The sequence below is a fragment of the Manis javanica genome, chromosome 6 (assembly GCF_040802235.1).
Source record: "Manis javanica isolate MJ-LG chromosome 6, MJ_LKY, whole genome shotgun sequence".
NCBI classification, from domain to species: domain Eukaryota; kingdom Metazoa; phylum Chordata; class Mammalia; order Pholidota; family Manidae; genus Manis; species Manis javanica.
The window spans coordinates 6,678,943-6,705,155 of NC_133161.1; the positions used below are offsets into that span (position 1 = coordinate 6,678,943).

At 38.0% G+C, this 26,213-nt stretch overlaps 1 protein-coding gene across 4 annotated transcripts in view; it reads right to left on the bottom strand.

Moving 5' to 3' along the window:
* Positions 1-26,213, bottom strand: part of CUL1 (cullin 1) — a 114,002-nt gene that overhangs the window by 44,025 nt on the left and 43,764 nt on the right. For all 4 annotated transcript variants that reach the window (XM_073238281.1, XM_036999194.2, XM_036999193.2 and 1 more), the window contains one exon: positions 7,670-7,844. In XM_073238281.1, coding sequence (XP_073094382.1) covers positions 7,670-7,844 — 175 coding nt within the window. The remainder of the gene's footprint in view (positions 1-7,669; positions 7,845-26,213) is intronic.

The window sequence follows — 26,213 nt, forward strand, 5'->3', positions numbered from 1 at the left end:
TGACCAACTTTTGACAGATTTTTCTGCCTCCTTATCTCCCCCACCCACCCCAACCATCCTCTCCACCCCTCCCACATGGTAACCACCGGTCACTACTCAGTGTCTATGAGTTTACTGCTGTTTTGCTCATATGATATGTCTTTCTCTGCCTGGCTTATTTCAATGAGCATAACACCCTCTAATTCCAGGCTTGGTGCTGCAAATGGTAAGATCTGTTTTTTTCTTATGGCTGAATAGTATTCCACTGTGTATATGTACCACACCTTCTTTATCCATTCATCTACTAATGGACACCTAGGTTGCTTCCATATCTTGGCTACTGTAAATAGTGCTGCAATAAACATAGGGGTGCATACGTGTTTCTGAATCTGGGATCTTTTTTTGGGGGGTAAATTCCTAGGAGTGGAATTCCTGGGTAAATGGCATTTCTATTTCTAGTTTTTTGAGGAACCTCAATATTGCTTTCCACAATGGTTGAACTAATTTACATTCCCAAAAACAAAGTAGAAGGGTGTCTCCTTCATCAGCATTTGTTGTTCCTTGTCTTTTGGATGTTGGCCATCATAACTGGTGTGAGGTGAAGTGATATCTCATTGTGGTTTTAATTTGCATTTTACTGATGATTAGCGATGTGGAGCATCTTTTCATGTGCCTGTTGGACATCTGAATTTCTTCTTTGGAGAAGTGTCTGTTCATATCTTCCGCCCATTTTTTAATTTAACAGGGTTGTTTGCTTTGTGGGTGTTGAAGTGCGTGAGTTCTTTATGTATTTTGGATGTTAACCCTTTATTGGGTATGTCATTTATGAATATATTCTCCCATATTGCAAGATGGCTTTTTGTCCTACTGATGGTGTCCTTTTGCTGTACAGAAGCTTTTTAGTTTGATGCAGTCCCATTTGTTCATTTTTGCTTTTGTTTCCCTTGCCTGAGGAAATGTGTTCAGGAAAAAGTTGCTCATTTTTATATTCACGGGATTTTTGCCTATGTTTTCTTATAGAAGTTTTATGGTTTCATGACTTACATTTAGGTCTTTGATCCATTTTGAGTTTACTTTTCTGTATGGAGTTAGACAATAATCCAGTTTACCTTACATGTAGCTGTCCAGTTTTACCTACACCAGTTGTTGAAGAGACTGTCGTTTCCCATTGTATGTCCATGGCTCATTTATCGTATATTAACTGAACATATATGCTTGGGTTTATATCTGGACTCTCTATACTGTTCCATTGATCAATGGGTCTGTTCTTGTATCAGTACCAAATTATCTTGATTATGGTGGCTTTGTAGTAGAGCTTGAAGTCAGGGGAGCATAATCCACCCAGCTGTATTCTTCCTTCTCAGGATTGCTTTGGCTATTCGGGATCTTTTGTGGTTCCATATGAATTTTAGAACTATTCTAGTTTATTGAAGAATGCTGTCAATATTTTGATGGAGATTGCATTGAATCTCTAGATTGCTTTAGGTAGGATGGCCATTTTGACAATATTAATTCTCACTACCCAAGAGCATGGGATGAATTTCCATTTATTAGTGTCCTCTAATTTCTCTCGAGTGTCTTGTAGGTTTCAGGGTGTAGGTCTTTCACTTCTTTCATTAGGTTTATTCCTAGGTATTTTATTCTTTTTGATGCAATTGTGAATGGAATTGTTCTCCTGATTTCTCTTTCTGCCAGGTCATTGTTAGTGTATAGGAATGCAACAGATTTCTGTGTATTAATTTTGTATCCTACAGCTTTGCTTAATTCAGATATTAGTTCTAGTAGTTTTTGAGTGGCTTCTTTAGGGTTTTTTATGTATAATATCATGTCATCTGCAAACAGTGACAGTTTGACTTCTTCCTTACCAATCTGGATGCCTTTTCTTTCTTTGTGTTGTCTAATTGCTGTGGCTAGGACCTCCAGTACTATGTTGAATAAAAGCAGGGAGAGTGGGCATCCTTGTCTTGTCTTGTTTCCGATCTCAGAGGAAAAGCTTTCTGCTTCTCACTGTTAAGTATGATATTGGCTGTGGGTTTGTCATATATGGCCTTTATTATGTTGAGGTACTTGTCCTCTACACCTATTTTGTTGAGAGTTTTTAATCACGAATGGGTGTCGAGTTTTGTCAAATGCTTTTTTGGCATCTATGGAGATGATCATGTAATTGTTATCCTTTTTGTTGATGTGGTATACGATGTTGATGGATTTTCGAATATTGTACCATCCTTGCATCTCTGAAATAAATTCCACTTGCTCATCATGGATGATCTTTTTGATGTATTTTTAAATTCGATTTGCTAATGTTCTGTTGAGTATTTTTGCATCTATGTTCATCAGGAACATTGGTCTGCAATTTTCTTTTTTTGTGGTGTCTTTGGTTTTGGTATTAGAGTGATGCTGGCCTCATACAATGAGTTTGGAGCTATTCCCACCTCTCCTATTTTCTGGAAAACTTTAAGGAAGATGGGTTTGGGTCTTCAGATGTCTGAGAAAATTCAGCAGTGAAGGCTTCTGGTCCAGGATTTTTGTTCTTAGGGAGATTTGATTATCAATTCAATTTCCTTGCTGGTAACTGGTCTGTTCAGATTTTGTTTCCTACTGAGACAGTCTTGGATGGTTGTATTTTTCTAGAAAGTTGTCAATTTCTTCTAGGTCATCCAATTAGTTAACGTGTTATTTTTCATACTATTTTAAAATAATTCTTTTTATTTCTGTGGTGTCTTTAATGATTTTTCCTTTCTTATTTCTGATTCTGTTTATGTTATGTACACTTATTTTCTCTTGATAAGTCTGGCTATGGGTTTATCTATTTTGTTTATTTTTTCGAAGAACCAGCTCCTGGTTTCATTGCTTCTATAGTTTTATTCTTGATTGTATTTCTACCCTGATCTTTATTATGTCCCTCCTTCTACTGACTTTGGGCCTTATTTGTTCTTCTTTTTTTGGTTCATTAATTGTGAATTTAATTATTGTTCATTTGGGATTATTTTTCTTGAGGTAAGCCTGTATTGCAATATACTTCACTCTTAGAACAGCCTTCACTGTGTTCCGCACATTTTGTGGTGTTACTGTTTTCATTTGTCTCCATATACTGCTTGATATCTGTTTTTATTTGGTCATTGATCCTTTGATTATTCAGGAGCATGTTAAGTCCCCTTGTGTTTGTGGGCTTTTTTGTTTTCTTTGCACAATTTATTTCTAGTTTCATACCTTTGTGGTCTGAGAAGCTCTTTGGTACAATTTCAATCTTTCTGAGTTTACTGATGCTCTTTTTGTGGCGTAGTATGTGACCTATTCTTGAAAATGTACCATGTGCACTTGAGAAGAATGTATTCTGCAGCTTTTGGGTAGAGTGTTTTGTGGATGTCTGTGAGGGCCGTCTGTTCTAATGTGTTGTTCATTACCTCTGTCTCCTTAATCATTTTCTCTTTGGTGGATCTGTCCTTTGGAGTGAGTGGTTTGTTGAAGTCTCCTAAAATGAATGTATTGCATTCTATTTCCCCCTTCAATTCTGTTAGCATTTGTTTCACATATTTGTGTGCTCCTAGGCTGGGTGCATAGATATTTTAATGGTCATATCCTGTTGTTGGACTCAGCCTTTTATTATTACATCTTTTTTTATCTCTTGTTATTGTCATTGTTTTGAAGTCTATTTTTTCTGATATAAGTACTACAGCTCCTGATTTTTTCTCCCTATTATTTGCATATCTTTTTCCATCCCTTCACTTTTAGTGTGTTTATGTTTTTTGGTTTGAAATGAGTCTCTTGTTGGCAGCATATAGATGGGTCTTGTTTTTATCCATTCTGTAACTCTATGTCTTTTGATTGGTGCCTTCATTTACATTTAGGGTGATTATTGATATGTACTTATTGCCATTGCAGGCTTTAGACCCATGGTTACCAAATGTTCAAGGGCAGCTTCTTTACTATCTAACAGTCCAACTTAACTTGCTTATCATGCTATTTCGAACACAATCTAAAGGTTCTTTCTTTCCTCCCTTCTTTTTTTTCCCCCTCCGCTCTTTATATATCAAGTGTCATATTCTTCACTCTTTGTGTATCCCTTGACTGACTTTGTGGGTAGTTGGATTTAAATTTGCATTTTCTTAGTAATTAATTGGTATACTTCCTTTACTGTGGTTTTATTTTCTCTGGTGACTGCTATTTAGCCCTAGGAGCCCTTCCATCTAGAGCATTCCCTCCAAAATACACTGTAGAGGTGGTGTGTGGGAGGTAAATTCTTTCAACTTTTGCTTATCTCGAAATTGTTCAATCCCTTCTTCAAATTTAAGTGATAATCTTTCCGAATAGAGTATTCTTGGTTTGAGGCCCTTCTGTTTCAATGCATTAAATATATCATGCCAGTCCCTTCTGGCCTGTAAAGTTTCTGCTGAGATGTCTGATAACCTGATGGGTTTTCCTGTATATGTATGTGATACCTTTTCTCTCTCTGGCTGCTTTTAATACTCTGTCCTTGTCCTTGATCTGCCATTTTAATTATTATATGTATTGGTGTTGTCTCTCTTGGGTCCCTTGTGTTGGGAGATCTGTGCACTTTCATGGCCTGAGAGACTATTTCCTTCCCCAGACTGGGGAAGTTTTCAGCAATTATTTCCTCAAAGAGATTTTCTATCCCTTTTTCTCTCTCTCTTCTTCTGATACCCCTACAATGTGAATATTGTTCCATTTGGATTGGTTGCATAGTTCTCTAATTGTTCTTTCATTCGTAGAGATCATTTTTTCTCTGTGCCTCAGCTTCTTTATATTCCTGTTCCCTAGTTTGTTTCATTTGCCATCTCCTCTACCTCATCTAATCTGCTTTTAAATTCCTCCATTGTATGTTTCATTTCTGATACTGCATTTTTCAAAGTTTCTGTATCTTTCTTGAAGTCCTCCCTGAGGTCTTGAATATTTTTCTGTAGCTCTGTGAGCATGTTTGTAATTTTTATTTTGAAATCTTTATCAAGAAGATTGGTGATTTGTTTCACTTAGCCCTCTTTCTGGTGTTTGAGGGATTTTGGTTTGTACGAGATTCTTTTGCTCTTTTATAGTTCTAATGATTACTATGGAATAATGACTTTGTGTAGGCGACACTCTCTAGTGCCCAGAAGGTCTATTCTCTGGAGGTGCCCAGCACCTGGAGCAATGGCAGGGGTCACAGGCAAGTGGTTTTGGTGCCTGCTGGGAGGCAAAAGCTCTTTCCTGCTTCCCTGATGCATTGCCTGCCTCCACTGTCAGGACCAATGGGCTGAGTGCACAGGGGGAAGCCTCTGCATTATGCCCCTATAGCTGCTGTAGAATGGGGCTGCCCTCCAGTTGTCCTGGCACAATGGTGGGGGCAGCTGGCTTGCGAACTGGTGCCAGCCAAGAGGAAGGAGTAGCTGGCTGCGTATTGCAGTGGGAGTGGGGAGGGGCTCAGATTTGCGTCACCCACTGGGGGATGGAGAGCGTGAGGCTCCTAAAAGTTTCCAACTTACTGGCTGACTGTGCTGGGACAATTTTGTCCACCTGTCCTTTCTCCTGAGCAGGAAGCAATGTGTAATCCTTGCCCCTTTAGTGCTCCTCTCGCTGTTGGGAAGTCTTTCAACCTGCCCCTTTCTTTTGTCCTGGAGCAGCTTGTTGTGGGTACCTGCTCTTCACAAGTGGCTGGAATCTCAGTCTCTCCAAGTACTCTGACTGTCTTTGCTTTCCAACCTCTCTAATCTCCAGAGCACCATGTAATGTGGGTTCATGCTCCTGGAGCAGATCTCCAGGGGTGGGTGTTTAGCAGTCCTGGGTTTCTACTCCTTCCCCGCTCTGTTTCTTTTCCTGTCGCTGGTGAGCTGGGGTGGTGTGAGGGTTTGAGTCCCACTGGACTGTGGCTTTGCTACTTTACCCTTTTCCATGAGGTCTTCTCTTTTCCCCAGATGTCTGTCGCAGTCTGTCACAGTCTTCTTTCCAGTTGCTCTTTCAAGATTAGTTATATTTGCTGCATTTTCCTGTTCTATGTGGTTTGGGGAGGAGGTTTCCTCCTCACTTCTCATGCCGTGATCTTTTACTACTGTTCCATTTTTTAATGCATCTTCTTCCTCCATTAAATAAAAAACTATAAAAATGTATAGCCTTTTGTGGTAATCTGTTGCAGTTTTGTGAAAAGAAAGAAAGTATAATGGTACAGTATTTCTTCTTTAACAAGACCTCAGAAGGAAGATGTGCATTTTACCCAAATTACTTTTACTGAGATTTCCACAACTTAAACCACAAATTTTCATTTGAAGGAAAGTAACTTGAAATTTTTTCTTAGGTATTAAAGCAAATCTTACCCTTTAAACACTGAGCATTAAATGGCAGTGGCACTGAAATGTGCTGCAGCAGAAAAGCACTACAGGTGAAGCTGGGAGGGGGGCTTGGGGCGACCTGGGCAGGCGACCACACTGTCCTCAACAGCGGAAGTCACAGAAGAACTGAAGCTCCATAAACATGTGGCACAAGCATGAACCAACAAGCCTTGTGAAAGCCAAATCATATCTTGATACAACCAAATTTTTGTTTATTTAAATTCAAATAAAAAGCAAACATAAATGTAAAGTTAATTATTCTGGATTAGAGTATATGACTTTTTAAAATTAAAAGTGTCACTGATGGCACAGGTATCAGGACTTTTACACAACAGAACGCACTTACACAATGTATTCTTCCTCCTTTTAATACTAAAGATTAATTATACTGTTGACTTTACAAAGTGTTGTGAATAAAAATAAAAAGCAAGACATCAGAAACACTGTTTAGGGAACATGAAATTGATACTATCTACATCACAATTTGTGGTCAATTGACTATAATCTGTTAAAATGCTGTTTTAAGTTTCCAAATACCTTGTAAAATATATTAAGAAAAACAATTTTGGAGCATGCTGCATTTTTTTTGCCTATTATCTATATAACTCTTTGAAATACATACACAGAGAGAGCAAATTTCCCAGGGTAGAATGTATAGACGTCTTCACTCACTCTCATAGATAGTATGTGTGGCACCAGATGAAGGAGCCACTGGCTCATCCTGTGGCTGGACAGAAGGCATCACACTGCCTTTGCTACAGAGGATGGAGACTGAGGGAAAAAAGGCAGAAGATGAAGGGAAAAACCTCCATCGCTGCCCATGTGAAAGGCTCAGAACAGGAGAGCCCGCACTAGAGGCAATGGATGTTTGTAGGGAAGCCCATCCTGGCCAAGGGCACGATTGCACGATAGTACTGAAATCCACTACACGACCTTGTGTAAAACACAGGATCACACGGAAAAATGTGATTATCAAAACCTTACAATCATTTATACATTTTAATACAGAACAGCACATTGGGCTCCAAATACAATAATAGTAATCTGAATTTGTAATTATATGCTTTAAGTTAAAAGGTTCATCAATTTCTCACAACCAAATGCAAAATGTTAGTAACTTAAGTACTATTATGGTGTAAGGTTATCAAAAACTTCTAATTTAACAAACTGAAAAACAGAATAGGACTTAAGAAGAAGTTTTCATCTACCTACCAGGTAAGACTGAGCAACAGCAAAACACCTTCACACACATCAATGCTAGTAACAATGAACAAGTGACAGTCAAAGATGCATTTAAGTTAGAATCATTATTTCACTGCTGTTCCTTTATATTCTATCATTAATGCTCAGTATATACATGTAAAATGCCTTACCTTAAGAAGATTTGTCAAGTAATTCTTCAAAAATTCTTTAAGCCGTTTGTATAATTCCAAGCCAACAAACTGAGCCCCCCCAGGTGTCTGTCCCTTTTTCGATTTAGAAGGAGGGACGCCAGCCCCTCGCGCTTGGTTTGACTGGTGAACACTCGTGCAGTAGTTATAAACATGACTTGGAGAGAAGTTAAGGAAATCAAAATGTATCATCAATATCAAAATCAAAATGCATCATCAGTATCAACAGCGACTAATACAAACATATTTTCTCATATTTCAGTATCAATGTATCTCCAATATATCAACAAATACCTGTTCAAATCAGAGAGGGGAAAAGCTCCCATTCACACAACAATAAAGCTAAAAGTCCACCAGCCCCTTCACAGGCCTGTCTGCAGGCCTGGGGAGTAGCCAGCTGAGGAGCAGGATGAAATTCCAAGGCTTCCAAGAAAACACTGAACCTTTTAGAAGATCTAATGTGACTGACTGTGTGGAAAACTGTCCTGAGAGTGCATTAGAAGACATGAAAAGAACTGGCAATTGATACAAAGGAGAGGTTGCAAATGAAAAAAGCAATTATCTCCTTCGAGGAAAACAAAAGGCTATACCCATAGCCTATTACCTTTACTACGCTTAGCTAGAATGATTTCCACAAGCATATATTTTAAGTATTGAAATAACTGAAACTTTATTTTAAAACTATTTATAAATGGATTTTAACAAAGCTACACTTTGAGGATGAAGGAAAAACAGAAGGCATGGCAGCAAGACACCAAGTCCTCTTGTTACAACAGGAAGTCACAGATGTGTAAAACCCCATCAGTCACAAAAGAGCAGTACATGTACACTGCTGAGATAGAGATGTGTGTAAGTGACAGAAGGAACAGCAATTTCTACAGCAGCTGCCTGCCAGGGAGGATGGGGCATGAAGAGAAAGGGGAAAGGGGACTGGACTGTAGGGCAGAGAACCATTCCTTTTTTGTTTGTTATAATCTATTTCAGTTTATCTGCATGTGTTATTATTTGGGTAAAATTAATATTAAGACAACTGATACCTACTCACACAGAAAGAAAAATCAGTAAAACAAAAAACCTGACATCCTTAAAAATTTACTATATAAAGATATTTCAAGTCAGTGGGTAAAGACAGATTATTTAATAAATGGGATTATGACAGGAAGTGATTCCAAAAAATATTCCACATTCCAAAATATATTAAAAGTCAATTAAGAATTAAAATACACAAACTGAAACCATAACACAAAGAAAATACACATGAACATTTTCTGATCTCAGGCTGGAGAAGACTTTTCTAAGCGTATCAATATCTAAGTTTTATCGGTACTTAATCTCAAATTCTGAAAATATTTTACTAAAAATATCTGTAACAAAGAGTCATTCTCTCTAATAAATTAAGGTAATTAAAAACAAAATGAACGAATGAATCCTTATAGAAACCTGGGCAAAGCATACCAATAGAAAATTCAAAAGAAATGTACCTCAATTGTCAAAAACCTGAAAAAAATCCTCAACTTCAGGAGTAATCAAAGAGCCATGCTTTAAACCAACATGTCATTTTATTAAGTGTTTCAAACACACAGAGAATCCCAGGTTATAATAAACAATGAGCTCTCAAACTCATGAGCTAGTTTGGACAGATTTTTCTCTTTTCCCAAGTTTGTCTCATTCCACTTACCATCCCCCTCAACTTTTTAGGAAATAAAATAGTTGATTGTAACTGACATGCTACATGTTCCTTCCCTAATCCCACTCCTCCCTCCTCTTTCCCTAGGAGCAAATATCCCCATGATTTGGTGTATAAATGTTTTTCTATCTTACTATACAACAATATATTAAATTATTTTGCATGCTTTCAACTTTTAGATTACACTAATTCTAACACTGTACGTTTGCTTCTGCCATTTGTCTCTGTTAAGATCTGACATGGCTACAGCTATATGTCATGTACTGTGCAATACAGATTTACAGTAATTTATTCATTATTGATAGACCTTGCTAATGAGCACTTGACAGTGTCTAATTTTTGCTATTTACAAACAAAGCTACAAAGAATAGAGTACTAGTTTATGTGCCCTTGCATACCTGAGTTTGCTGCAGTACAGAACTACTTACTAGGTGACTGAAGAGGCACAGCTTGAACTAAATTACATATGCTAGATTTCCTCTACAGGCAGTTGGACAGCCCCCAGTAGCATATGCATTTTAACTGCTTACAACGTCTTCCACACCTCTGTATTGTGGTCCACTGTTGTTTTAATATGCATTTCTCTTATCACAGTGAGACTAAGTACCTGACAAGTCTATTTTTTTCATTTTTTCTTTTGTATATTGCCTGTCATAGCTTTCACAATTTTTTTTTTAAACAAACGGAGTTTGGTCAGACATTAACAATGGTAGTGTACAATGGTACAACCACTTTGGAAAAGTTTGGTGTTTTCTTGTACCAATCGTGGTATATTTATAGAGCAGAATACTACTTAGAAATTTAAAAAATGAACTACTGGTAACACATATCATGAATGACTCTTAAAAACATGTTGAATGAAAAAAAAGCTAGACATGTATGGTTCCAGTTACATGAAGTTCTAGAAACAGGCAAAATTAATCCACGGTGATAGAAATCAGGAGAGTGTTTTCTTTTACTTCCTTGAAAGGTGAACCAATGGGTATTCCAGGGAAACTTCTGCATTGTGATTAGGGACATTGTTTGCATGTGTTAAAAAGAATTCAAAACATCCACTTAGATCTATGCATTCTGCAGTATGTGGATTTTGCCCTAAAACCCACAACCCTTAAAAAAAGGAAGCACGTGTTTCTGTTACAGACTGAAAAATACTGAGATGTCTTTTTGACTTGCAGTTTTTAATTTATTGTGAAAACCCTTTATCAATTATATATATTTCAACTCTCTTCATACAACTTATGGCATAACTTTTCTTTATGGATATCACTGTATAAAGAGAAATTATTAATTTATCATTAAATTTATCCATATTTTCTTTTATGGCTTGTGCTTTGATAACATTTAGGAAAATTCTCTTCTCTCCCAAAGCACTAATTCTACTTCATTTTCTTCTAAATCTGATTTTCACATTGAGGTTTCTAATCTGCCTTGAATAAAACTGTATACAATATGAGGAAGAAAATTAATTGTATATTTCTCTGCATAGACAACCAATGGTTCACAAATCACTTATTGAACGGTCTATCTTTTCTGTCCTGCTACTTCAAGAAAAATGTCCATTTCAACAAGGCTTTCAAGTATATTGCCCAGTTGTTTCTCTTTAAAAAAAAATGTCTGCTCTTTTGTTAAATGTCCCTGTATGTAAAGTAATTTTTATGATTAATTTTGCCAGAGACTTGTCTATTAGCCTTTTTATTTAATTGCACACCTTGGAGTTTGCTCTAAAGCCTTGCATATGAAGCAGCCTGTTTTGTCTCATAAAAACCTTTTTCAATTAAAATACTTTTTAATTGAAGTGTAGTTGAGATACAATATTAGTTTCAGGTGTACAGTATAGTGATTCAGTATTTATATATGTTACGAAGTGATCTCTTCTCTAGCTACCATTTGTCACCATCCATAGTTATTACATGTTAATTATATTCCCTATGCTGTACATGGTATCCGCAAATCATATTATTTTGTACCTGGAAGTTTGTGCCTTTCATTCCCCTTCCTCTATTTTGCCTACCCTTTACCCTCCATCCCCTCTGGCAATCATGAGATTGTTTTCCATATCTATGAGTCTTGGTTCTGTTGTTTTTTTTGATTCCACATGAGTCAAATCCTATGGCATTTGTCTTTCTACCTGTCTTATTTCACTTAGTGTAATACCTTCTAGGTCCACTCATGTTGTCATAAATGACTATTATTTTTCATGGCTGAGTATTATTCCACTGTAGATATATCACCTCTTTATCCATTCCTCTATCTCTGGACACTTATCCTACTTCCGTATCTTGCCTACTGTAAATAAAGCCGCAATGAACATTGGAGAAGGGGTATCTTTTTGAATTAGTGTGTTTGTTTTCTTTGGATAAACACCCAGAAGTGGAACTGCTAGATTATGGTAGTTCTATTTTTAATTTTTTGAGAAACCTCTAAACTGTTCATCAGTCTGCTAAAGAACAAGTCTGGCTGGGATTTATTAACTTTCACTACTGTTATCTTTACTTCATTTCTTTTCTTTTTAATTACTTCTTTCTTTGCATTTGCTCTCTATAAATCCTTGTTTTGTTCAATTAAGTTTTGTAATCTATCCTTTTGTTCTTTTTAATATAAGCATTTAAAACTATTTTCTTCTCCACACCTTTTGGCTCCATCACCAGACTGACATACACTGTAATGCCTAGAGAAAACACACACACCACTCCCCCCAGAGACATAGCTAAAACACCAACAGATATATTAAAATGCAATTCTAAAAATATTTCAAGTTGGGTATTTCCATAATAAAAAAAGGGAGGAAAACAAAAACAAGGAAATTTTTTTAAAGGGCAGGAAAAAATAATAAAACGGTAGACCTAAAACCAACCTATTAATACTTACAATAGATGTTAAAAAACTAAAACCTGCAATCAAAAGGTAGAGATGATCAGAAGGGACAAATAGAAAGACCATTTTACAAGCTGTTACAAGAGAGATATTTTAAATATAAAGACACAAATAGGTTGAAAGTAAATGAATGGAAAAAGGTCATCATTTAAACACTAAGCATAAGAAGGCTAAAGAGACTACAATAGTATCAGGCAAAACAGACTTCAAAGAAACGAAATATTACAAGAGATAAGAGGGACATTTCATAACAAAAGGGTCAATATATTAAAGACATAATAATAACTGTATATTCTAATAACAGAACTTCAAAATACATGAAGCAAAACTTGAGAGAATTAAAGGAGGAGATGATTCCACAATCATAGGATAAGATTTTTAACATACCTCTCTCAACAACTATACCAAAGGAGAGAGAGAAAAAAAATGAATCAAGACACAGGTGACCATCAGTGCTGACTATCAATGCTACGAACCACCTTCACCTAATTTACACCTGGTGGCATGCTGGTAAACTGGCTCTCTGAAAGAAAGGGGGGGAAAATGCCCCAATCTGTAGCCTCTGTGGATATCCACAGTATAATACCCCCACCACAGCCATTTCAAGTTGCCAGCATGACACTGAACAGGAAGTTTGGGAGAGACCATCTCCCGCAAGCAGGTAAGATTCTGCTCCAGCATGCCACTGTCTACACAGAATGAATCCACGTTCTTTTCACCAAATAGGCCACTTTCTAGGACAATAAAATGGCCCTCAATACTTAAAGGACTGAAATCACACTGAGTTTTTTCTCTGACCAGAATGTATTAGAAATCAGTAACAATGAGCTACCATGGAAAACTCTAAATACTTCTAACCAAGCAACACATTTCTATATAATCCAAGGATCAGAGTAGAAATAACAAAGAAAATGGTAAAATGCTGAACTAAATGATAATGAGCCAAAATTTGAGGAATGGAGCTAAAAATTCTTTCAAGAAATTCACACCTCCAAGGTAGGAGGACAATATTATTACAATGGTAGCAGTCCCCAAACTGACCTAGATTCAGTACAGTCCTTATCAGAAACCAGTTTCTTTTTAAGAAGTGAACAGCTTATTCTGAAATTCATATGGAATTGCAAGGGACCCAAAACCATCTTGAAAAAAACAAATTTGGGGAACTCATACTTCATGATTTCAAAACTTACTACAAAACTGCAGTCACCAAGACTTTTATTAAAGTCAGTGGCACAGGACAAACAGACAGATCAATGGAACAGAACTGAAAATCCAGAAATGAACCCAGGTGTCTGTGGACAAGTGATTTTTGAGAAAGGTACCAAGACCATTCAACGGGGGTTAAATGGTCTTTCAACAAATGGTGCTGGGACTAGATAGCCACATGCAAACAAATGAAGTTGGACCCTTACCTCACACCATATACAAAAATTAACTCACAATGGACTGAAGACCTAAATTTAAGAGTTAAAATTATAAACTACTTATAAGAAAATAAAAGAGTAAATCTTCACAACCGTGAATCTGGCAAAAGATTCTTAGATATGACACTGAAAGCAAAGCCACAAAGGAAAAAAAAAAAATCAATGAACTGGACTTCATCCAAATTTTAAAAATTTGTGTTTCAAAGAACACAATCAAGAAAATGAAAAGACAACCCACAGAATGGGAGAAAATATTTGTAAATCATCTACCTGATAAGGCATCTGTATCTAGAATATTGAATAAAGAACTCTAAAATTCAATTATAAAAAGACAACCCAGTCAAAAAATGGTCAAAGGATCTGAGTAGATGTTTCTCTAAGGAAGGTATAAAACTTGCCAGACACATCATTAGTCATCGGGGAAATGCAAATAAAAACTAAAATGAAGTAACATTTCATGCCCATTATGAAGGCTAGAATAAAAAAGTCAAGATGTGGAGAAAGTGGAACTCTCATACCCTGCTGGTAGGAAAGAACAATAGTACAGCCACGCTGGAAAACACTAATGCAAATGGTTAAACACAGAGCTAATACATCTGATCTAGAAATTCTACTTCTAGATATCTACCCAAGAGAATAAAAACATATATCCCTACAAACACTTGTTCACAGATGTTTATAGCAGTACTATTTCATAACAGACAAGAGGTGGAAACAATCCAAGTGTCCATCAATTTATGAATGCATAAACAAAATGTGTACCCATCCAATGGAATATCATTTGGCCAAAAAAAATGAAATATCGACATATATACAATATGGATGAAGCTTGAAAACAGTATGAAAAACTGAAGATGCCAGTCATGAAAGACCACATGTATTAGTCTCCTTAGGCTGCTGCAACAAAGTACAGCAGACGGTGGCTTAAACAGTAATTTATTTTCTTACGGTTCTGGAGGCTAGAAGTACAAGATCAAGGTGCCATCATGGTTGGTTTCTGGGGAGAGCTCTCCTCCTTGCTCGAGGATGGCTGCCTCCTCCCTGAATCCTCACATGGCCCTTCTTCTATTCATGCTTGGAGGGCGCTCAGAAGTTCTCTTCCTCTTCTTAAAGGACACCAATCATACAGGATTAAGACCCCACCTTACGACCTCATTTAACCTTAATTATTCCCACAAAGGACCCATCTCCAAATACTATAAAATTGGATTTAGGGCTTCAACATATGAATTTGGGGACATACAATTCAGTCAATAAGACCACATATTACATGATTATGTAAAATGTTCAGAAGAGACAAAGCTACAGAGACAGAAAGATTAGTAGTAGGTGAAGAAGTAATGGGGTGATAGCTAAAGGGTATAGGGCTTCTTTTTGAGATAATGAAAATGTTCTAAAATTGAATGTAGTAATGGTTGAACATATCTGTGAATATACTAAAAATCACAGAAATGTACACTTTAAATGGATTAATTATACAGCCTGTGAATTATATTTCAATGAAATCATTACTTTAAAAAGTTCAATGTAATCCCAATTGAAATTCAGAGTAGAAATTGGCAAGCTGAATATAAAATTTATAGAAAAATGCAAAGCTCCTAGAATAGTAAAAATAATGGTGGTGGTCAGGGGGCAAACCTGGAAGACATACCAACTGACTTCAAGAGTTTTTATAATGCCACAGTAATCAAGAAACTACAAAATACAAAACAAGGAAAATGCCAATCAATATCCAATATGAACATGCAAAAATATTTCATAAAACATAAGTCAAATTAATAATATGACATTCCTTTAGGATGGCTATACAGATCAAAGAAACTATTCTAGAAGTAGAACCAGACTTACATTATCATTTAATTTTAGCAAAGGCACTAAGGTAATCTTTTGGGGAAAAGTCTTTTCAACAAATGATACTAGGAACTTGGGATATTCACATGGAGGTAAAAATTAACTTTAAGCCCTACCTCACACCATATACCAAAGTTAACTCAAGAGGGATCACAGACCTATTTATGAAAGTGCAAACCATAAAGCTTTCTGGGGAGAAAAAATAAAAAAGGATCTTTGTGATCTAGGCAAGATCTTGTGCCTTATAGATCACAAAAGGCAATAAATGTAAAAGAAAATTAAAATAAATTAGGTTTCATCACAAAAAACACCTGCTTGCCCAATGACATCATTAAGAAAAGGAATAGTAAGCCTTAGAATGGGAGAAAATATCAATAAACCATATCTGGCAAGAAACTACAAAATACAAAACAAGGAAAAAGCCAATCAATATCCAACATGAATTAGTGTCAATACTATTACCATATAATCCAGCAATCCCACTGCTACATATTTACCCAAGAAATATAAAAATTTTATGTCCATAAAAGCATATGCACTTAGATGTTCATAGTAGTTTCATACATTATAGCTCAAAACTAGAAACAGTCCTGGTGACCACCTATCATTAGAAGAATGAATAAAGAAACTGTGGTATTCATACAATAGAATAGTACTCAGCAAGAAAAAGGGACAGACTTCAGATACTTGCAAATAACACGGATAAATGTCAAAAACAACCAAAGTTAAAGCCATCTTACATGAAGGAGTATATACTCTAGATTTGCCCTTAGGTGAAGTTCAAGGACAGGTCAAAGTAATCCATGGTGGTTGACTTCGTGGAGGCAAGGATTAACTGGGAAGCAGGACAGAACTTTCTGTGGGGATGATAATGTTCTATATACTGGTAGGGCTTGGGTTACACAGGCAAATGTGCTAGTCAAAATTTATCTAATGTCAACTATAGAGCAAGTATCAAACTAATGATGTACATGCCTAAGTATTCAGGGAGAAGCCTATTTAGTGTCTACAACTTACCCTGAAATGTATCAATTAAGATGGATGGGAGGGATTCAGAACAGATAGGTAGGTGGTGACTAAGCAGACAGTAAAATGTCAGTTGTAGAACATGGGTCCTCACTATAAAGTTCTCTTAAGCTTTCTGTATATTTGACATTCTTTATAACAAAAGGTTAAAAACTAAACAAAATGTAACAACCTTCAAAACACAACATAAAAACATGTGAACCTCTGATGTCATCTACCAAAGACAATTATATATGCTTTATTATCTAAAATCAAATGCAAAGATACAAACCTAGGATTTATGAAACTACTGAGCAAATGCCTGGGTACAACTTTCGTCTTTTGTTAAGATTTACTATAGTGGTGCTCTGGCTAATTATGTATAATAGGCTAATCAGGTAAGACAGTGGGCAGTCCAGTTGTTTTAACATGTGAGGCTGCTAAAATACGGTGATCTTCCTTAATGTGCCTCTTCATAAGGACACAGGGCTTAGGGCTTTGGTATGTCCTGTATGTACTCTAATTTAAGGCTGGGCTTCACGCACCACACCCATGGTCTTAATTCTGGCAACAATCATAATAGCTTCCAAGCCTTTTAGTGCCAATTTAGACGGGCTGTTCTCTAGACGTAAAGGGAATATTAATCAGGGAAGTTTATTCTCCTCTCTTAAATTCAAACCACAGGTTTCTAGATCTCTCTTAATACTTGCTGCATAAACTTCCTGATTTTGTTCCTGGTATCCACCTTTCTTTTTAATTATCTTGGGTACTAAAGATTTAGCATTTTCAGTTCTGGGAAATTATTTTATATGCTCTCCCTACAAAGGTATTATAAATTTAAAAAATCTCTTTTTCTCTATAATTCCTAACAGTCAGATATTAGGCCTCCTGTGTTATCCTCAGTCTCCAAAGTTTCTTGTCCTTTTACTTTTAACTGTTCTCCAAACTTCTGTATTTCTTTTCTTTTTAAAATCTGAGTTACCATTCCAAATGCGTTCCTTCTGCATAGCATCCTGTTCCTACTTACTGCAGTAATAAGAAGCTTCTTTGTCTGACAATATTAATTTTTAAAACATTTCCTTGTGTTCCCTGTGTATCAGTTTCTTCCTGGTCCCTTTTGTTGTGTATCTGTTCATTCTGTTCTTTCATACAACCATTAATCCTCAGTACTCATAATGATAATGTACTAAGTGCCAACGGGAAACACCACCATCCTGAGCGGGGCAGGTGGGCCAGGCTTGGTGACTCACCCGGGAGCAGGCTAGTTCACTGCCATATCCTCTCATGTCAATAAACACAATTGTTTTTCAGGGCCGCGTGTACTTTTTCCAGATAACTGTTCAGTCTCCCGCATGACCACCAGTTTTTTAGTTAAGGATACGGAGACCCATTACTCTGAACGCTAGCTTTCCATCCCAACCACTGCCGATAGTTCCTATTTATGCCAACCTCTGCTGGGCCTCCTGGCCCCCAGTCTCTGAGACATTCCCATTCAATGTGCTCTGAGTACAAGCAACAAGTCTGCTGGGATGCAGGCTCTTGCTTTCAAGTAGTCTGTACTTCGGAGTAGAAGGAGATGAGGGACTCTTAATCTCGCAGATTTTGAGTCTATCCCTCATCTGCTAAGCATCTGAGCCAGTCTCCGCCCTCTGCCAAACTGGAGCCTTCAGATCCCGAGCCTCTCTGGTTTGCAGGGCCAGCAGCTCCCCTGACAGCATCCTCCTGAGTACCCTCTAAACCGAGGCTTCCTATAGCCCACTAATCAGTACCCTGCCTCCATCTGCTTTCCATGCTTCAAAAAAAAAATGTTGGATTCTCATCTATGGTGTCTGTTCTCTTCCATTCTTGGTCTTCATTCACCAAAAACTCCCTTTACTATCATTTTAGTGATGTCCCAAATAGGAAAGTCAAAACGTTAAATTTCATCTTTAACCAGAAGCCCAGAAACCTGCTTCTCTCGTTTCATATTTCTGTCACCACTACCCCAGTTCAGAACTTACACAACATCACATCTGGATGACTACTGACACCATGCTGGTCTCTCCCTGCCTTTGATCGCTTTCCTGTTGTAATCCCATTTGGTTTCCAGATTAATCCTCCTAAAACTTGTTTTGACAAGTCATTAATTCTCAAGTAATATATCCATTGCTATGGACTTACAACACCCTTAAAAAAAAAAAAAAAAGACAAGTACAAACTCATTTACCTGGTTTTCAAGGTTCACCACAATCTAGCCTCATCCTTTATCCAAGCTAAACACCTCCTCTAATTATTCTTACAGTGTCTATTCCAGCTACCCAATGCCATGTCCTCTGAAAGTGCTACTTCCCACATGCACATTCATCATTCTCCCTCTAGCAAAACTCTGCAAGACTTTTATCCCTTCTTGATATTCAGTCTTTGAGAGACACTTAAATTCTACTGGTTCATGAAACTTCCCAACCTTGGCTGTGTCGAAATCTTTCTCCTTTCTCTACAGTCTTAGCTGTCTGTACTTCTCCTATACTTTGTCATTAATGAAATGAGACCATAAAAATTCCCCTTGTAAATATTCCTTCACACTTACACCCCACATGTACATGTATATCCTCCACTTCATTTATTAGACATTTGAGATAGCTTACAAGAGTGCCCGCAACGTAACAGGAAAATTAAAAAACACAAGCCAGAATAAATTACCACAGAACAGGAATATACAACAGGATACAAAATTATAATATCTAAGTCAGACACCCTAAAATTTACCTAAACAAATGGACCTACCTATGAGTTACTAGAAATAAACACATTATACAAAAATAACTGGTTTCAGAGTATTTTATCTTCAGCATTTCTAACAGCATTTGGGTAACAGAACCAACTGGGGAGCCAATTCCTAATTCTGATTAAAGTATAATAAGTACCGTCTAAGTAATCAAGGATAAATGAATTTTTCTGTTTACTCTAACAAGGATGTTTGTTTCCAGATCGCACAATAATTACAAGTGGTTAGTTACAAGCCAAAAGTGATAAGAAGTCAGGAGACCATTTCTGTTCACTCAAAGGATATTTCTGAGCAAGTTCTCTATAAGGATCAATGACCAGGGATCACATATAAAAAACAAAAAGCCTACAGATACATGTATACTTACAATTGGGAATTTGTTTATGTAAAGCTTGTTTTAAGTTATAAGCATTCATTTTCTGTGTGTATGTAGGTCTGTGCAGATAACACACAGAGAGACAGACCTGAGAAAGCAGTTACAGGGACTGCCTGGGACGCCGAGACGCCAAAAGGACATGATGGGAAGGACATGTATTTTTCACTATGCACCTCTGGACTTCTAAATTTTACAACAGGACTGTGTGTCTGAAAAAACGAAAATCTTATTTAAAAAAACCCCGCACTGGAACTACTCTCGAGTTCACGTGGTTCCTACCGCAAACAGTTTGAATCCACAAAATGTGCAGCTGTGTCCTGCTGGGAAGAGTTCAGCCTGAAGCCTGACTATTCCTCGTGTAAAAATGCTGGCCTGGGGACCTGTACTTGCTGTGCAGACACGAAGCTTATGTGGGAGATGCTAACAGCTATATATTTTTGAGGGACTAGAATCACCTTTTACACAAGAATGGCACCAACTATCAACTGTGCTCTGAATCCAGGCTGAGTAGCAGAGGACAATCGCGGCCTGCCCATCTGGACAGACTCACACCACTTCGGCTACACAAGATTCTCACTTCCTGTTTTTTTTGTCTTAGCTTTAAGTCATCTATCCTGTGTAGGAAAATGTTATCAGAAAAGGAAAAAGCAAAGTCTTAATGCGTATCAGAAGCTGCTGGAGATAAGTCATCTAACAGGGGACCCAGTCTTGCCTTGGGACTCACTGGTGACACCTGAGTAAAGGCCCCACAGGACAGAGGGTGCAGGGGCGCCACCTGCAGGAGTGGATTAGCCCACGCGCAAGCCTCTCACGGCTGCATTCCTGAGTTGCTGGTGTGCACTTTCCGCTGTGGGGAAACTAGGGGCCTCAGGCCTCCAGCTGCGCTCTCTGTCTGCATGAAGCAGGGCTCCTTTTGTTCACAGAAAGCATGCTTACCACCAGCCATCCCAACACGTTCACAATTCCATTAATAAATCATTTACTTTGATGAGTATAAAAGCAAAATAAAAGCACATCTAAAACTATTTTTAAAGCAAAAAACAAAATGAAGTTAAATATAGGAATTGAGAGAATAAGGAAAAGGCCATCAAGAGTTAAAAATAAACAAAATCTAAAGGGCAATAAAATAGAAGCTTCATTCAAGCAGTCAATGGATTAGCTGTTCTGTAAGGCAGCCAATGTCTAACAAATCCACATATTTGAGTTTTAAAACTGAGAGTCTTTTCAAAAGGTTCTCTGGAAGAGCTTCTTCGGCAACATAGCCAAAGACAGAAAGTGGATGGGAATCCACACAGATATCTGGGTCTCTCAGAATCAGATGTCTGTCCAGGCCTCTTACCACAGGCAGGCCAAGAAGTGGTAAAGTGGGGTGGCAGCTTGTGTTAAGGCGCCAAGCCTGGTTCTGCTTTCAAAATAGGCCGTACAAGTCTTCTATCACCCTAGAACTGTTTAATCACTTGCCAAGGGATACTTTTTGCATGGCTGATATGGACAAGTGATGTGTAAGTGGTCACGTCAGATGCAAAGGAGTCTCAGGCAGAGCCAGGGATGCTTGCTCACCACCCTGAAGGCATTTCCCGAGCCTTCGAGGCCTCCAACTGCAGTAGAACTGTTCCTTACCTACTGTGGGAGGCGCCTGCCCTCGGCGAGGACTGCAAACACCTCAGGGAAGGTGGCTGTCCCAGTGTCTTGTTACCCACAGCACCTTGCCTTATGTCTAAAGTAAACACACCTTGGGGAATCAATTTGTAAAACGTTTAGGTACCAAACTCAAACCATTTTCATTTTCTAAAAGAAAATTGAAGAAGTAAAACTGTACAGAAGAGCCATTTTCCACTATCACTTCTTACCTAACTAGAACTTACAGTAGAAATTTAAACAATCAACTTATTAAAATCATTTGTAAAGACTCTGCACTAAAAGCTGCATTAGAAATACCTCCTGTCTTCACATGTCAACAAATGTACCCCCAGTACAAACTGGTAAGAGCAGCAGGACCACCTACCATTCTAAACAGCCGGTGTGTCAGGTTATGAGAGTCAAGTTCTCTCTAGGTTGTGGTATGCTTCTGAAAAGGAATATCCCATACAAAGTAAATAAATTCAAACTTAATAGCCTATTTCAAAAGCAAAGACCGGTGGGTTGCAACTAACTGTGATTAACGGTGAAATTTGTTTTAAAATGCAAAGTGCTCTAAGTATATACACCACAAATCAAATTTGGAAGAAAAAAAGCTGAAGATATCATATTTACACAAACAAGAACAATCATTTCAAGAGGCAACCATGAAACATGATAAAATTTCTGTGGGTTCTCTCTCGAAGACAGACACAATTTCTCAATCCTAAAAACTATTTTAATAGTACCAGGTCAGTAGTGAAAGGCAGAATTTTACAAGGGAGCATAACTAGGACTTATATTTGCTTAAGGAACACTAATAAAAATCAACTATTTTAAAATGCATGTTCTATACCAAAAATCTAGAAAGCACACACAAGAGAATTTTAAAAGATCATGTATGAGCCCAGTGCCACTGTCAATATGGTGGTATGTCAGGTTTTCCAAAAGGAGAGAGGGTACACTGGGGGTTCAGAGTACCCATACCACTTTACAGCCTGCTTTCCCCTTACTATGAACATTTTACCTGTCAATGAACATTCTTCCACATATTTTTAAAGGCTGCTGATAGCCTTCAATACCAAATCCTTACTGTTTTCCATTGTTTCCTAGTACTAAAATACTCTGTACATACAATTTGAATACAACTATCTCCTTAGAACAGAGTTAAAAGTAAAAAAAAAAAAAAATCACAGGGCCAACATTTATTTTTATGTCTTTGTATTTCTAAATTTCTCTCCAGAAAGATCACAGTGAACTAACACCTCCACTTGACCTCAAGAACTCCAGCTCCCTCCATGTGCCAGCACTGGCTCTCATCACTTAGTCAAAGCTGTTTCCAACAAGATAGGTTACAAATTCTTTTAATTCTTCATTTTTATTATGAGGCAACATTTTCCCATGTGCCTACTGACCATTTGTATTTCTTCTTTCTATGAGCCAGTTATGGCCTTGAAGACCTTATTCTAAAAGTATAAATATATATGTGAGAATGGTAGGTGACATTTGCAAAAAATAAACACTTTTATATGTTTAGGTTTATTTGAGCATTAGGTGAACAAAATCAGTAAGACTCCCGAAAAATACAGTACAAGATGAAAAAAGTCCAAGTACATTCACTGAGCTAAATGGTTATTTCAAAATGGACATGGATTATCACTAATCTATTGTGAAAACAGTTTGTTACTCTGTTCAATGTGCTGTCCTATGAGGCTGAGTTTCTTCTACAAAAGGCAGAATTGTGCGGAGGGCAGGCCAAGAAGGAAGGCACTCCCCTTGCACTGCCAGCTCCCACAGGGAAGCAGGCAAGGGGCACACGGTCAACCCGAGAAGGCCAGTGGCAGCCGTGACCTGGCTGTGCAGCTGGCAGGTGCTGAACAGCCAGCAGGACCAGCACGTCCTGCGTGTTATCCCTGCAAAGCACATGCTGCAGGCTGCCAAGGCCGCAGCAGATTCCCTCAGGGCCATCACCCCCATGATCCGGAATCGTGTCACAGAACTTCAGGACAGAGATTAAGATGAATTCTGAATATGCTCATAACTTACTGACAGGTAAGCAGCCAAGACTAAGAAATATGAACGTGATCCTTAGTGTACTGGCTGGGGACAAAGAAGACTGAAAAAAACAGGCTAAGAAAACAGAATAAACAAATTCAGCTCACAGCACCACAGAGAAAAAAAAATCTTCAAAGTTTTTGAGAACTCATGCAGGTAGACAGAAAAAAAGAGAAAGACATGACATGAAGTTTAAATCGATTCCAAGGGAGGATAAAATTATGGTTTTAGGAGTAATGATGAACACAGAAAAAAAAAGAATTTTGCCCTGGAAGTGAGGGTTAGGTAGATCTGGGGCCTAGCAAAAACAGAAACTGCAACTGACGGCCCAATGTGTAGACTAGACCGAACGCAGTTGGCAGGCACCCTCACAGTCCACAGTATTCCCCGCACAAACGTCCGCCCTCTAGTCAAGAGCCACTCCTCTGAGCTAAGGGGCTCACCTGAAGCATAGTGACACCAGTAAGCGGGCTAAGTAACTGTGTTACCTATCTCAAGTTCAAAAGAAACACAACCTACTATTATTCACCCTTATGCACAGACTACTACTACATTTTACTGCCATTAAAAAAACAATTGTATTTTGACTATGTATCCTAAGAGATCACAGAAAATTAGCACTAGACAGGAGCACAGACAAGCAGTGGGGAGGACTTGTGGCTAAAAATTTACAAAAATGAAGCCTTTGAGAAGTGGCTGGAAACGAAGTCAACTGAACCAGAGGTCTTCTGACAGCAGATACTCTGGGACTCCCCGTCACCCCTCCTTTCTCAAAACACCTTTCCTTTGCCATTTTGAGTTGAAAAATAAAGAAAAATGTTTACGCTGCATAGTAAAGCAACCATAGATGCCAGATGTTCCTAAAGACTCTAAGAATGTTTTCATATCCAGAAGTTGAGTTTACTGTTTCTAGAAAGCATGTCACATATGTTTTCCCCAGGACAACAAAGGGTAAAAATCCCATTAGTGTCAGCCCCGAGCTAGAGTCAGGAAGGGAAAGGGCCCCTCCCTGCTCTCTCAAGCAGCTTCCCCTCTCCAACCCATTCTCCTTCGCCAACTACTGACCCAGCTTGCCTGACTTTGAAGCGTGACAGTGAGATGCAGGCTGCCCCCCTTCTTCCTGGGATCCAAAGCACCTCCTGAACTGAAACGAAGTCTTACAATCTCAAGCGTTAGATGTCGCTGCACCCAGTAGGAGATTAATTTAAAAGGCAATTCAGTTAAGTGGTTACTTGGGAGACCGAACACACACCTGGGAGAGACAGCTTTGAGAAAAATGCTGTGTTAAGCAAACCGAGGCTGGGACAGAGGCACTGAGACGGGGTGCAGGGGTGCAGAGCATCAAGCAGCACTGTGTGTATCTTAAATGACTTAAACGCAAGTGAAGATGTGCTCTCGAAAATTGTGTCAGACGGCTCAAGTTTTTTCTAGGTATGACAGTAACATTTATTCACCATGCAGGTGAAGGGGAAGTATAATTCTAGACTTTACAGCGACTAATAAATACAAGCAGACATTCTACTGTTTCAGTTGTATTCTGAAAGTCAACATATTAAGAGTTTATCAAAACACTCCATTTGGGAACTTCATAAAGAAAATATGAGAAAGTACTTTGAGAAATGTGATTCATTCAAATACAAAATTTGAAGGCAATATAGTGGATAAATGCAGTTTCTAGAGTCAGACTACTGAGAATGTCAGTTCAGGCGTCCCCACTCGTCCGTGGTTGCTATAATCACTGGGCAAGTTACCAGTTTCGATACCAAGGAGGGTTACCACCACCAACCTCAGGGGTAATGTAAGCTTCCAGGAAGATGTAGATCGCTTTTAGCACAATGCCCATCATATAGCATGCAAACTATAGCTATTATTTCAGAAACATCTAAAGACTTGAGATATTTCAGTTCACATTCTCCACTCTTAATGAATGTATGAAGCTATCTTTTCAGACAAAACTGGAAGGAAAAGAATATACTCAATTGAAGACAAGCATTCCTAAAAAAATTTAAATTGCAGGTATCAGTAACTATACATTTTTATTATTTGTGGAGTAAAAGAACTCACTAGTTGCTGCAAGCAGACAAAGACTCTACATTCTCAGAGTTCTAACAGCAAAACACTCTACTGGACAAAGGACCAATCTGATTTAGCCAAAACTTCCACATAAGAAATTCTCTAGAAACAAATCAGCAACTAGACCTCCTTGTTCTCCACACTAGTGCTCCCCTGGTTTTCCTGCAAACCAGAAATCTAAGTGCCTCATCTCACCGATGGAATCGACATCTTCAGTTTTATTACATAAGAGAACTAAAAGAAAAAAATTGTCATACCCAGTAAGTCACAATCCTCGAGTGGATTAAGGTCCTCTCGTTTGTCAAAGATTCCATCTCCTTTAAAAAGTGTTCTATATATCACTTAAGACCCAGCAATTCCACTCCTAGGTCTATACTCAAGAGAACTGAATACACACGTCCACACAGAAACTCATACACGACGTTCATTACACCATTGTTCATAATAGCCAAAGAGTGGAAACAACCCAGATGCCCACCACTGATGAATAGATAAGCAAAATGCGGTACATTCATACAATTCACCCACAAAAAGGAAGGATGCACTGACACATGCTACAAGGATGAAGCGTGAAAACCTCACGCTAAATGCTAAGAAGCCAGGCACAAAAGGCCACACATTGTGTGATTCAACTCATGTAAAATATCCAGAATAGGCAAATGCATAGAGACAGAAAGGAGATTAGTGGGTGCCAGGGACTGGAGGGGAAGAGGATAGAGAGGGACTGTTCATGGGCACACGGTTTCTTTTGGAGGGATAAAAATGTTCTGAAGTTAGAGAGGGACTGTGCTTGCGAAGCT